The sequence below is a fragment of the Prionailurus bengalensis genome, chromosome D1, assembly GCF_016509475.1.
Source record: "Prionailurus bengalensis isolate Pbe53 chromosome D1, Fcat_Pben_1.1_paternal_pri, whole genome shotgun sequence".
Classification (NCBI taxonomy): domain Eukaryota; kingdom Metazoa; phylum Chordata; class Mammalia; order Carnivora; family Felidae; genus Prionailurus; species Prionailurus bengalensis.
Window position 1 is genome coordinate 109,933,254 of NC_057346.1, and position 13,612 is coordinate 109,946,865.

Sequence of the window (13,612 nt, forward strand, 5' to 3'; positions counted from 1 at the left end):
TCTTGCAAGCCCAGGCCCAGAAGGAACTGCACCCACCCCAAAGCCCCCCTTGTGGCTTCTTGGGTATGATGTGCGTGCTAGCTGGAAGGAGGGAAGTGTTCCCGGACACCCCGGGGCCTAGAGGCAACCCAGCGAGAGACTGGAGGAGCGAGGCTAAAGACAAGGTCTTCGAATCTAGTCAATTGTAGCATTTTCCCTCAGCCTCCCTGCTAACGCACACCCCCTCCTCCGACTCTCTAGTATTTTCCTTCTCTCCTTCCCGCCCCCGCTTCTAATTCTGCAGCTACCCCAGGTGGGAAGACGGGTCTCGGGGTGACGGGCGTGATGGGGGGGAGCAGGTGGATAGTCCCCGGCCCAAGGTGGGGTAAGGCGCCTCCCGCGCAGTACAAAGGCTCCGGCTTGCGGTGGGGGAGGGGGCGCCCGTGTCTCCAGGAGAACCCGGAAGTCCCCAGAAATGAGGGCGGGGTCTGAGGGAGCCTGAACTGGGGGATGGGTCTCACAGATACCGGGGAGTCCCCGAACCAGTGAAGACGCGCTAGGGAGTTCCTGAGACGGAGTGTGGGCGGAGCTTCCCAGGGCCTGGGGGCGGGGCTGTGGAGGGGCGTGGTCTCCCACGAAGGGGCGGAGCTCTGTTGACTAGGGCTAAGCTTCGCCGCAAGAGGCGGAGTTTCGGGTAGGGCGGGGCTTTAAGGGGGCGGGGCATCGGGACAAGGGGCGGAGTGTGGCGCTTCGCGCTCGCCCCCTCCCCCGGCCCCGGGTGTCCCCGTGACGAGGCAGCGCGGAGCCGCCGCGGGCCGGGCCCATCCCGCCGCAGCGGCCCCGGGGCCGAGCAGGGTCGAGGCGCGGAGGGAGCGGCGCCGAGTGGGGCCGGGAGCGCGGCCAGGTGAGCCCGCCGGGGCGGAGGGGGCGGGGGCTGCGCCGGGCGGGCCCCGGCGGGCGCGGGGGGCGTGTTTGCGTGTCTGAGGGTGGCAGGGGGAGTGGGTCCGAGGGCTGGCGCAGGGGGTTGTTTGCGCGCTCGCGGGTCCCGAGTGGGCTCTGCGTCCGTCCGGGCACTGCCCGCGGGGCTCGGGGTGTGCGGGACTGTGTGCGTGCGCGCGCGTGTTTGTGGCGAGGGGCCGCCGGGTGTGTATCTGCGTATGCGCTGGGCCGTCATTGTGCCTGCCCCGGGCGCGGGGCGCGGGGCTCGGGGCGCGGGCCTGCCCCGGCGCAGTCCCTCCTGCGCGGGGATGTTTTCCAAACAGGCTTCCTGCGGAGACTGGCTCTGCTGCAGCCCCAGCCGGAGGGGGGAGCGCCGCCCCCACAGGCCTCCAGAGACCCGGGCGGCCCTGGGACTGCAGACAGACACCTGAGGGAGGGAGGGGGCGCGCACCCGGGAGGGGTCCAGAGGCCCGCCCGCCCGGCGAAGCCAAGATGGGGAGACTGAGGCAGATGGATGGGGAGGAGAAGGTGGCCAGACAGGATGACATGAGGAGGAGGGTGGGAAGAGAGACGGGCGAAAAGGACAGCCCCGGGAGGACAGAGAGTCATTGAGGAAAAAGACAGACAGACAGAGGCCTAGACCTGCAAGGGACTAAATGATTAAGATAGATAGAGTCCAAGAGCCCAACGGAAGGGTTACTCTGAGGCCCCGGAGCCAAGAGCCAAACCCAGGAACTGAGTCTAAGATGAGGAATAAGGGCCCTCTAACTCTTGAGGTGTCTCTCTTCCAAGCACATCCCAGACTCTGGGGTCCTAGCCAAAAAGAAGCCTCTGGCCACCCCAAGTTGGTCTACCCCTCTGGCCCTCCCAGATATCCCGACCCTCTGATTGTGGGGCCCTTTCCTCTTGGTTCCATCCCACCCATTTCCCTTCCCTGGTATCCCAGCAACCCCGGGGCAGTTTAAAGGAGACAGAGGTGGAGTGGTTGCCATAGCAACAGAGGTGGTGAAAGGTCACTCCGGCCTTTGCCTAGGTGGTCCTGGCAGCAGGCCTGAGCTGGCATTGAGGGGGTTGGGATGAGAGGTTGCAAAATTCTTTTTCTCCTCTCCCACTCTGCCCAGAATGGTGCTAGAAGGAAACCCTGAAGTGGGGTCTCCCCGAACCTCAGACCTCGGGCACCCAGGGAACCAGGGCTCTTGTGTCCTCTCTTCTCCTGGTGAAGATGCGCAGCCAGGCGAGGAGCCCATCAAGTATGGCGAACTCATCGTCCTGGGGTGAGCGACCCTGGCCCAGGTGGGGCAGGGCACCAGGCATCCCCCAGGGCAACCAGATCAAGGGCCCCAGCTCTCCCCACATATGACCTTCTGCTGTTTGTCCCTCCTCACCTCCCCAACTGAGAGAGTTGACCAAACCCACCTCAATTCCTGTTATTTTATCTTCCCATTTTTAATAAATTACTGAGAAAACTCCGACTGCCCACCTAAGTTTCTGATCAGAAATAAAGTAGCACCATCTGCCTTTCATAAAGCACCTAGTATATGTAGTCTGGGGTGAAGAACTTTGGTTCTCCAGCAAAAATACTTGGTTCAAATCCTGCCTCTGCAAGTAGCTTAACTTCCCTGTGCCTCCATTTTCCCGCCTTACAAATAGGGATGATAATAATACCTCAGAGGGTTTTTGGAGGAATGAATGAGGTGATTTCTGTAAAGCACGTAGAACAGTGCCTGGCACATATCAAGTGTTCTGGGAGGCAGGCTTGTGCCAAGCCCTTTCATGGACATTATTTCATTTCAATCTTCACAAAGATGCTGTGAGGAAGGAGGTGAGGAAACCGAGGCTCAGAGAGGGGAAGTGACTGGTCCAAGGGCACACAGCTGGTAAGTGGCAGGGCTGGGATTCGGACCCAGGGCTTTCTTACTCCAGGTCTAGTGCACATTCACTAAGCCACAGCTGACCCTCACGCTACAGATGAGAACCGAGGCCAGGAGAGAGGAAGCGATGTGAGTTGGTGGTCCGTGGGTAAACTTCATCCCTTCCTGGTCTCCGCCTGACCGGGATCCCTGCACCACCCGCTTGACTCCACCCCCAGGCACAGATCCCTCTTCTTCCTCCTCCATCCACACCTTTTGGCCTCTCTCTCTGCCATCTGCCCTGAAGAAAATATTTGAGAAGCTATGCTGTCATTATGATTACTTAGAAATAATAGGGGCTGTTATACATGTACACACCATGTGCTTTTCCCCTAATAATCATAGTTAACGTTTATCAAGGGCTTGCTGTAGATCTGTCACACTCTGTGCCGGACATTTTTTAAATGATTTATGTCATTTAGTTCTCGCAATGAACCTGTGAGGTAGGTCCTGACTAATTAGCACCGTTTTACAGAGGTCATGTGATAAGTGGAAGAGCCAGAATTTAAGCCAGGCCCTCCTGAGCCTCAAGCCCATGTCCTGAACTGGCCCACACCCCATAGGTGGGAAGATTTTACAAGGGCAAAAGTGATCCCCCTCTCAGGGATGCTTGCATGATAGGAGCAGCTGCTTGGTGTCCCAAAGGAAGGGCAGGCTTTCCAGTTGAGGGTGAGGCCACTGATGGGGGGAGAGTGCAGACCTAAGGGTATAGGCCCTCTTGACAGCTGTTTGTTCTCTGTAGAGCAGTGAAGCCCCACACGGGTTATAGAGCCACTCGGAGAGCACATTGAAAATACTCATTGACAGGCCTGTCCGAAACCTACAGAATCAGAATCTCCATGGGTAGAGCCAGGAAATCTGTATTTTAACGAGCTCATGAGAAGACTCTGATTTAAGTGGGCCTTATCTGTATTTGGCAGCTCTTCATCCTAGGACTGCCTGCTCTAAATCCTTCCATGGCTCCCTAGTCTTCCAGAAAAAAGTCCAGGCTCTTAAGCTTGGTGTTCAGGGCCCTTCCAGCAGCTTCATCTTCCTCTACTGCAGTTTATCACCCAAATCACCACTCCCTGATCTCACCAAACCCTGCCAGTCTCATGACCTTTGCTTGGGGTGAGCCTTCCCTCGGGAAGGGCTTCTGCAAGAAAGGCCGGAGTCAGACGACCCAAGTTCAAATCTCTGACTTTTTCACTTACTAGCCTGGGACCTCAGGCAGGTCATTTTACCTCCCTGAGCCTCAATTTTTCTCATTTGTAAAATGGGAAGAAAGGTACTTGCCTGGCAGGACATTGCACAGATTCCATTAGGTAATTAATAACGTGAAGCACCGGGAACACGGGAGGCTCCGGTACATGGCAGTGACCAAGGCTGTGACTCACCCCATCTTTGCCTTCCACAATCACCCCCTCTGGATAAGAGCTGGAAGGAAGGTAGAAATTTGACATGTTATGGGTATATGGAGGTGGTGGCATTGTGGGTCTGTCTTTTCTTTCTGTCTTTCTTTCTTTCTTTCTTCCTTCCTTCCTTCCTTCCTTCCTTCCTTCCTTCCTTCCTTCTTTTCTTAAAGTTGGTTTATTTATTTTGAGAGATATATACAGAGAGCATGAGCAGGGGAGGGGCAGAGAGAAAAGGAGAAAGAGAGAGAGAGAGAGAGAGAGAGAGAGAGAGAGAGAATCCCAAGCAGGCTCTGCACTGTCAGCACAGAGCCCAACACAGGGCTCGAACTCATGAACAGTGAGATCATGACCTGAGCTGAAACCAAGAGTCAGATGCTTAACCAACTGAGCCACCCAGGTGCCCCTCTGTTTTTTCTTTCATTCTGGTTTCCAGTCATACTTGTGGTGTAACAAGTGACAGTTTGCTATAGAGGTGAATCCTTTCTAGTTCTTCAAAGCCCAGCTTCCTCTTCTAGAAACCTGATCTGAGGCCAGAGTTCCCTTCTCCTGCCTCTGGGCCTATGGCACAGTTGGTACTCAGGTTCCTTGAAAAGCTCAGGACCCCCACTTCCCTGCCACTGAGGACACAGAACTGACCTGTGGTGTGCCCCCGATGTCACCCACGGCCCAGCATCTGGCCACACATGGCTCAGGCATCCAGGAAGCACTGGTTAATTGAATGCAAAGTCTTTTGTAGCTACTCTGCTCCTCACCCTACTTCCCAAAGGCACTGATTTGATAGTAGGGAGGGTCTTCTAGTTTCAGATGCTTCTAGTGTTTGTTACCGACCGTAGAACGTGCCCAGAAGTTAGCAGTTCCTCCAAATCTCTCAGGGGCTCACTTTCTTTTTTTTTTCTCTCTCTCTCTCCCTTCAATTCCTTCTTTTTAACCCTCCACATCCACAGCTACAATGGGTGTCTGGCAAGTGGGGACAAGGGCCGCCGGAGAAGCCGCCTGGCACTGAGCCGCCGGCCCCATGCCAACGGAGTGAAGCCAGACGTCATGCACCACATCTCCACACCGCTCGTCTCCAAGGCAAGCAGCCTGTCCCAGTAGACCTGGACAAAAGTCCTGTGCTCCCTGCCCAGATCCCAGGTCCTCAGCCTTCCCAGTGCTGCCTGCCCACAGGCCTGCTGGAGCAGGGGAGCCCTCTGTGTCTTCTGGGGCTACCAGGGAAGTGGTGCCGAGAGGAGATCCCCTGCAGCGTACCGCACTTTACAGTTTGCAGAATGTTTCTTTGATGACCAGATCCCAGCCATTGAATGGAAACGATCAGCATCATTTAGAGGCAGCCAAGGCTCAGAGAAGGGATGTGACAGTCACACAGCAATGGCAAAGGAAAGCCTTTGGCTTCAGAGGATTTGGGTTAAGATACAAGCTCTCCTGTTTCCATCTGTGTGACTTTTGGCCAGTTTCTTCTCCTCCCTGAGCTGCGGTTCCCTCAGCCATAAGATGGGAATAATAACCAGGCCACCCTCTTGGGGCGGCTGTAGGGATCAGGTAAGGCAACGTGAGTGTAGTGCCAGCTGCACAGGACATCCTCTGCGAGGGTAGAACTGCCCCTTCCCTGGGATTGGCCAGTGGGCGTTGGGTTCCAACTTGTGGCTCAGAGGCTCACACTTCTCTTGGCCACATGCCCTGGGAAGTGACTTCTCCTTTCTCCCCACCAGGCACTGAGTAACCGTGGCCAGCACAGCATCTCGTACACACTGTCCCGGAGCCACTCGGTCATAGTTGAATACACACATGACAGTGACACAGACATGTTCCAGGTATGCTCAGGCCCCTCTGTAAGCCTCTTGGCCACGGAGCCACCGGGCTTCAACATCCAGCACTGCAGGCATTCCAGGGTGACCCTGGAGGACTGAAGGCCGTGGTGAGGGTGTTTTGGTGGGGGGACTCAGTGTAATCACCTACTCTTCAGATGAGGAAGCAGGATGTCCTATGAGGCCTTTGACTTCCTGGAGTCACACAGCAAATCAGTGGCTGTATCAAAATTTAAAACTCAAGACCAGACTCCCAGGCCACGGGAGGCCATACAGCTTAAGAGTTCAGAGTGCGGTGCGACAGTCATACTACCTGGGTCAGATCCCAGCTCCATCACTTAACTAGCTGGGTAACTTTGGGCAAGAGTCGCTTAGACTCTCTGGGCCTCTGTTTCCTCATCTGTACAGTGGGGCCCACAGTATACCCACCCCATGGAATTATTGGGAAGATTAGCTGAGATATGGCAGATGAAGGGCTTAGCACGGTATCTAGTAAATTAAAAAAAATCACTATGTGCTGCTAATGTTTGAGCACGCCCAGACCGTGGGTGTCACGTTTTCACTGGTCAATTAAAAAAATAATAAACTCATTTTTATTGAGTGGGGGAGACAGAGAAGCCCCAGATCCTAGCCATTGGATTTGGAGACCCCAGCTGAGAGCCCAGAGTGCTTAGGGAGTCGGGGTGGTACTTCCCCCTCCTCGTTGTTTGGTGACCCCGCAGGCGGAACCCTGGGGTAGGAAGCCTGTGGGATTGAGCCGTGCACAGTATCCCTGTGCTCGCCCTCCTCTTCCTCACAGATCGGCCGTTCCACCGAGAACATGATCGACTTTGTGGTAACGGACACATCGCCTGGAGGAGGGGCCGCCGAGGGCCCCTCTGCCCAGAGCACCATCTCCCGCTATGCCTGCCGCATCCTCTGTGACCGCCGGCCGCCCTATACTGCCCGCATCTATGCTGCTGGCTTTGATGCCTCCAGCAACATCTTCCTTGGAGTGAGTGAGCCCCCCCCCCCAGGCAGGGACCGGCACTTTATCTGAGAGTGAGCAGAGGGGTAGGGTGGGGAGGGTCAGTGTCCTGGGGTGATGGACCAGTGGGCAGTCATCATAACCGTGACCTATGCTGGCAGTGGCAATGTCACTTAAAACATGAGCACAGTGAGACTCCAGGACTTCAGGTGATGCCCCCGGCCATGCAGCGCCCGTTCCAGTCCTCTCTGGGCTCCCTCTGACTGCGAGGGTATTGGGGCAGCATCCCGGGATCGCGGCCTGCTGGGGGCCACTCGGGGATATGATCTGATCCCACATGTGGTCCCAGGAGCGGGCAGCCAAGTGGCGGACCCCCGACGGCCTGATGGACGGCTTAACCACCAATGGGGTCCTGGTGATGCACCCAGCAGGCGGCTTCTCTGAGGACTCGGCCCCGGGTGTCTGGAGGGAGATATCAGTCTGTGGGAATGTGTACACTCTGAGGGACAGCCGCTCGGCACAGCAGCGAGGGAAGCTGGTAGGTGGCCTGCTCCATCCTCCCTGCCCCCGACTCCTTCCCAGGCCCTTCCCCCTGATCTCCAGCCCTCCTACACAAGGGAGCTCCAACAGGTTCCATTTGGGGGTCATGCCCCACTTGCCCCACAGAGAGGACCAGACCAGTGGCTCCAAAATGTAGCTCACATACTGCTGGAGGTCTATGGGGTGAGGCGCGATAGAGCACACATAAATGCGCTGTGTGGTAGAAAGTGGCCTTAGGGATGCCGACAGCTTAAAACATCCCAGCCTCCTGTGAGGATGACACTTGGCCCATGTGTGAGCAGTTTATAGCCGAAAGTGTTGGCAGTTTGCAACGTGTCTCTCACGTTCGGATGGATTTAGCTTTATTATCCTCTACTAGCGGGAAAGGGCCCTTGGAGTAGTTCTCACGGAGGTGACAGTGAATGCTGCACGTGGCACAGATCAGAGAACTAACATTAGGAGCTGGGACAGAGTCCTAGAGAGAGGCAGGGTCACGTGGCTAAGCTCCTTAAATGGGCCTCTCCGAGCTCTTCCAGGGCTCGAGCACACCCGGCAAACAGATGCACAATCTCAGGGAAGAGCATGGCTTCTCTTTCCAGAGCACCAATTCTACGGGGAGATATGGAGAAACATTATCTTTAAAATCGGTGCGTGTGAATATTTCACTGGCACACACTTGTTGAGTACCTACTGTGTTCCAGGCACTGTTCCAGATGTTTACGTTGATTGATTCATGGGAACCACTTGAGATAATGGGATGCAGACTCCATCTCGAGGATAAGGAAATTAAGACACAGAGAGGTTGAGTTACTTGACCGGGGATGCAAAGATAGTAAACAGTGAAGCCAGGAATCACACCCAGGCATGCTAGTTCTAGAATCATTGCTTTTAACCACAGCCCCTGGGACAGCTGCCTTGGGCTAAGCCCCCCAGTGTTTCTCAGATAGAAGGGTTTTCCCACTTCTGCCCTTAGGGGAGACCCTGGGAACAACCTTGTTTTGGTCAAGCTCTCCTGATTTGACAGATAAAGTGACCGAGGCCCATGTCACACTGTGAGGGACAGTGCATGCCTGGGAGCACTGACTTGCTCTCCCACATGGGTTCTCAGGCCTCCTGGCTCCTCTGCCCCAGCCCACCCCACTGGCCCAGGGTGTTCTCTCCAGGGAGGTTCAGTGGGATGGATAGGTGGCTTGGCTGGGGTGACGGCTGCCCAATGGCCAGGAGTTCGGGGGCCTCTTGAGCAGTAAGGCCCTTCTGCTGTCTCTGGCAGGTGGAAAACGAGTCTAATGTGCTGCAGGACGGCTCCCTCATTGACCTGTGTGGGGCCACGCTGCTATGGCGCACGCCAGCAGGGCTGCTGAGGGCACCCACGCTGAAGCAGCTGGAGGCCCAGCGGCAGGAGGCGAACGCAGCACGGCCCCAGTGCCCCGTGGGCCTCAGCACCCTGGCCTTCCCCAGTCCGGCCCGTGGCCGCACAGCACCCGACAAGCAGCAGCCCTGGGTCTACGTCCGTTGTGGCCACGTCCACGGCTACCATGGCTGGGGCTGCAGGAGAGAGCGGGGCCCCCAGGAGCGCGAGTGTCCTCTCTGTCGCCTCGTGGGACCCTATGTCCCCCTATGGCTCGGCCAGGAGGCCGGCCTCTGTCTGGACCCTGGACCACCCAGCCATGCCTTTGCACCCTGCGGCCATGTCTGCTCTGAGAAGACTGCCCGCTACTGGGCCCAGACACCGCTGCCCCATGGCACCCATGCTTTCCATGCTGCCTGCCCCTTTTGTGGGGCCTGGCTCACCGGCGAGCATGGCTGCGTCCGCCTCATTTTCCAGGGGCCACTGGACTAGGCTCTCCCGGGGCCCTGGATGCCGTGCCCACCTGCCCACCTAGGTCCCCCACCTTCTGCAGCCCAGAGGGAGCTCTGCATGTGGGACTCTACCTGCTGGCACATAGCCACACCGGATGGACGTGTTGGATGGGCTGTGCTCCTCCCTCTTATCTCTGGTCCCCCAAGCCCCTACCCCAGTCATAATGATGGGGCCCTCAGCACCAGCTCTGTCCCGGGCTTTCCTGGGGTGTCCTACATCATGCCGCCTACACTGTGTCCCTGGGGGAGTGAAGGGGCCGTGGGCCCCTGACCCCCAGCTTAGGCTGGCTGTGCCCCGAGCCTGCCGACCCAGCTCCAGATATACTCACCCTGCTGCTGCCCCGGGTTCCTCTATAAACCTTGCTGCTCAGCTGCCCTCGCAAATCCCGCGTGTCCAGCATGAGTGCAGTGCCGCCAGCCCCTGCGTGAGTGATGGGTGGGCAGCAGGCTGGGACTGGCATCTGCTGATACCCACTGTGGGCTGGACCACTATGCCAAGTGGGCTCTGGGGACAGACACAATCAGACTTGGTTCGCTGCCCGGTGGAATTCACAGTCTAGTGGACGACAGACCAAATTACTGAATGACAGCACAGTTTCCTGTGTGCCAGGATCAGAGAATGGCCAAAGGCTGTGGAGCAGGTCTCACTAGAAGGCGGGAGGGTGAGGGGGGCTCGGGTGGGAACTCCCCACAGGAAGGGGAGTGTGCTGTGGGCAGGAGGGAGGCTGAGCACAGGCTCAGGTAGGAGGAAGCAGAGAACTGAGCGAGCGGTTGAGTGTCTGGGGCAGTGGCAACAGGGGCAGAAAGGAGGCCGGAGCAAGAGGTTGGGGCTGTGCTGATGGGGAAGATGCCGGACGGAGGCTTTGGGACCTCATTTGTGGACAGTCAGGAGCAGGGGGAAGAGAGGGGACTCTCACAGTGCGCTGGCTGACAGAAGGGCTGGTATTGCCAAGTGCCCACCATGCCCCTTGCTGTGCTGCTGCTGATAATAACTCTGTTAATGGAGCATTAACTAGGAGGTTTTGCTATTTGATCCTCATAGCAACCCAGGGAGGAAGGTGTTACCATTTCTATCTAAGATTCTGAGATTAAGGCACATGCGCCAAGTCATACAGCTAGAAAAGATTCAAATCCTGGCCTCAGCCCACCCTCCTCTCCATCACACTGTGCTGCTTTCCTTGAACAGGGGTGGGAGAAGTTGGGAGGGCAGCTCAGGTAACTGGAACAGCATTGCAAAAGTGTGGCAGGAAAAATGCTTGGTGACAGAGGAGCCAGGTCTGGAGGGATGAGGAATGAGGGGTGTGGATGTTGGGCTGGGGCCTGGTGGCCCTTGGTTGCCATGAAGACCAAGTCTAAACTGGACCCCCACTCATCCTAAGTGTCACTTCTTCCTGAGAGCCAAGGCAGCCTCAGTGTGCTGCTGGGGTTGCTTCCAGACCATTCCTGGGGGCAGCAACCTCGGGAGACAGGTAGGTGGAAGTTCTGGAGATCCAAAAACCTGAAAAAGAGGATCTAAGTACAGGCCTGACCCGGGCATCATCCCCAGTTGAAGACAGCTGTTAGAGCCTTAGGGAGTACAGATTCCAAGGGGAGGGATCTGCCCCGGGCCACACAGCTGGTGGGGGCCACAGAGATCAGACGTAGGGCTCTTGAGAGGACAGAGGGCACCGGTGGGTGGTGAAAAGGGGATGTGATGAGCTTCAGTGCATCACACTGCCACAGTGGGGGAGCCCAGATGGGATGCTCAGGTGGATGTGGGAGTACTGTGACACACACACACACACACACACACACACACACACACACACACACCCCACTAGGAATCCGGCTCTTCCCAGTTGTTCTTTCTTCTGACCCTGTTGGGAACCAGTCAGGGGAATGTTCCAGTCCCATTCCAGCAGAGAACCTTAGTCTCTGGGAGAAGAGACAAGCAAAGAGCATGGAACCATCCCAGGGAGAACTCAGAGGTAGTGGTGGGGGGTAATACAGCCCTGAACTTGGCCCAGCTTTGCCCCTTCCCAGCTCTTGGAGCCTCAGTCACCTGTTAAATGGAATAGCAGTTACTACATCACCAGATGGTTGTGACTGTATAGAGAGCACCTGTAACACAGTAGATACTTAATGTTACTTCCTCACATACCCCTCCTGCATTTCCATGGGGAAGAACCAAGGCTGGGGATGGTCATGACTCCAGTGAGTGGACTGCTCCATATGATTGTGTGTGTGTGTGTGTGTGTGTGTGTGTGTGTGTGTGTGTGTGTGTGTTGGGGCAAGTGGAGGGGACAGTGTGGTGGAAGGTGTCAGGAAGGCTAGACTCCTGTTCGGGGACACCTGAGGATAGGCTGGGTGGCTTTAGGGAAGTCAATGAACCTATTAGCCTCAGTTTCCCCATCTCCTGCAATGGGTAAAATGATATCCTACCAGGGTTTTTGCAAGAATGGAATATCCTCCATGTCAAGCTGCTAACACAGGACCCCGTGTGCTCAAATTAACTGTGATCATAAAAACATAGTTTGGTTAAGGGTCCCAGGTGGGCTGGAATCTTTTGCTAGCCTGAGCTGCCCACTGGTGGCTGGAGAACACTACCTCCTTTACTGGTGCACATTTCAAATTCACTCAAATCAAGGAAGTGTACCCATTTTAAAGACAAAACGGAAGCACAGGGAAGAAGAGGGTGACTTTCCTAAGGACATAGATCAATTTATTGAGCTCCTTGTAATGATCATCATCATCAGAGCCAACAGTAAGTAGCACTGTTGTGTCAAGCAGGGCCTTGGGCACTCTCGTGAATGAGAAACTGGTGTCAATGCTGGGCAGATGCTGCCGTGGGCCTAGACACAGGTGTGGCAAAGGTAGGGCGAGGAGAGTATGTGGATTTCAGGTATTCCCTTTCCCCAGTTCCTCTGGGCACAACACTAGGGGGCAGACTGTCCACTCATCACTTCGCTCCCTGGAGTGGAGACAAGTGTTAGCCCAGCCCGGGTTTACTGGCTGAGGGAGCCAAAGACTCCGAGAGGTGAAGTGTCCCACCCAAGTCCACACAGCCAGTAGGCAATGGAGGCTGGATTCGACCTCAGATGGCCTGGCTCCTCCCACCCAGGACCTTCACAGTGCTCCCCACTCAGCCCAGGCCTGGTGCCAGCACTTCTACATGCCATGCTCCACCCAGGATATCCTCTTGTGAGTCCACCCAGACGTGCAAAAGTCTCAGGCCCAGCTCTGCCTTTTGGGGTCACAGGCAGCTTTCCGATCCATCGAGTTATCGGCCAAGCACCAACAGACTGCTAGGCCTCTCGCCCCTTTGGGCCGAGGAAACAAAGGCTCAGAGATGTTTAGCAGCTGCATCCCAAGACCCTGGCGAGTCAACGGCAGGGCAGTGATGCACTTGAGGGCATTTCTCCGTGTCTCCGCGAGGGTGTGATCACCTCAGCCTAAGCCCAGCAGCTCGCCCTGTAGGGTCGCAGTCTCCTAAGTATCTCCACGGCCTGACCCTCGAATCCAGTGAGGAAGAAGGAGCCACATGACTTCCATTGTGCAGGTTTCCACCTGCAAAACTGAGGTGGGGGACCCAAAGCAGAGTCGGGTTGGGACTCTGATGGGGAGTCCCTGTGCTCCGTACAGACACCCATGCCGCCCCGTCCGGACTCGGAGGGACCTGGTCAGCCCAGTCTGCCGGGACCACGCCGCGGCCAGGCCAGCCGCTCAGGTTCCAGTGGCCCGCGAGAGCACCCTCGCTGACAAAGGCCAAGGCCGCAGGGGCCATCCCCGTGCGACCCTGTAGGGCCCGGGGGCGGGGGGAGGCGGGCCGGCGGACTGCGCCGAGGCGCGCCTATTGGCTGGAGCTGACGCCCATCCGGGCCCCGAGGCCCGACAATTGGCCGCGGGGGGCGGAGTTCGCGGAGCCCCAATGAATGGGGGAGCCGGAAGCAGGAAGTGAGTTTGCGATCCGAGCAGCTGCTGCAGGTGAGGCGCGGCGCCCGGGTTTTGGGGTCACGGTGCGTCATCCTCGGGGGACAGGGCGAGTCTGGACCGAACGCAAGATCATTCTTTTTCTGCCTTCCATCCAGTACCCCTTCCACATTCATTGTGGCCCCTATGCCAAGGAACCCTCCGGGCAGCAAAGAGTTAACCCGGGGCGGGGGCGGGAGGTGGGGTTAGTGCTATTGGGGCGGAGCATCCGGAGTGGTGGGGGAGGCTGGACACTCATTCCCGGTAAGG

The 13,612-nt window shown here is 56.9% G+C and overlaps 2 protein-coding genes across 6 annotated transcripts in view; both read left to right on the top strand.

Moving 5' to 3' along the window:
• The first annotated feature begins 757 nt into the window (after nucleotides 1–757).
• PELI3 (pellino E3 ubiquitin protein ligase family member 3) lies at nucleotides 758–9,778 on the top strand. 2 transcript variants are annotated; one of them, XM_043581707.1, is made up of 8 exons: nucleotides 758–883; nucleotides 2,040–2,192; nucleotides 2,724–2,795; nucleotides 5,167–5,296; nucleotides 5,932–6,033; nucleotides 6,827–7,021; nucleotides 7,344–7,532; nucleotides 8,805–9,778. In XM_043581707.1, exons 2-8 carry the CDS (start codon nucleotides 2,041–2,043, stop codon nucleotides 9,372–9,374), a joined length of 1,410 nt encoding a protein of 469 aa, XP_043437642.1. In that variant the 5' UTR covers nucleotides 758–883; nucleotide 2,040; the 3' UTR covers nucleotides 9,375–9,778. The 2 variants fall into 2 exon arrangements, with proteins under 2 accessions (XP_043437642.1, XP_043437643.1); XM_043581708.1 differs by lacking the exon at nucleotides 2,724–2,795.
• A 324-nt stretch (nucleotides 9,779–10,102) lies between these two features.
• Nucleotides 10,103–13,612, top strand: part of DPP3 (dipeptidyl peptidase 3) — a 39,188-nt gene continuing 35,678 nt past the window's right edge. For 2 of the 4 annotated variants that reach the window (XM_043581703.1, XM_043581704.1), the window contains exon 1: nucleotides 10,103–13,357. In XM_043581703.1, coding sequence (XP_043437638.1) covers nucleotides 13,306–13,357 — 52 coding nt within the window. In that variant the 5' untranslated portion in view covers nucleotides 10,103–13,305. Of the gene's footprint in view, nucleotides 13,358–13,560; nucleotides 13,607–13,612 lie in introns of those variants that run through there. The other 2 variants (XM_043581705.1, XM_043581706.1) reach the window with 2 other exon arrangements.

What these genes read in the sequence shown, in the direction of transcription:
- PELI3 (XM_043581707.1), top strand. Translation starts at nt 2,041, where the DNA reads ATGGTGCTAGAAGGAAACCCTGAAGTGGGGTCTCCCCGAACCTCAGAC. An exon ending in GGTCCAAGGGCACACAGCTG is followed by an intron (nt 2,796 to 5,166) that starts GTAAGTGGCAGG and finishes CCACATCCACAG; the next exon opens with CTACAATGGGTGTCTGGCAA. An exon ending in GTGACACAGACATGTTCCAG is followed by an intron (nt 6,034 to 6,826) that starts GTATGCTCAGGC and finishes TCTTCCTCACAG; the next exon opens with ATCGGCCGTTCCACCGAGAA.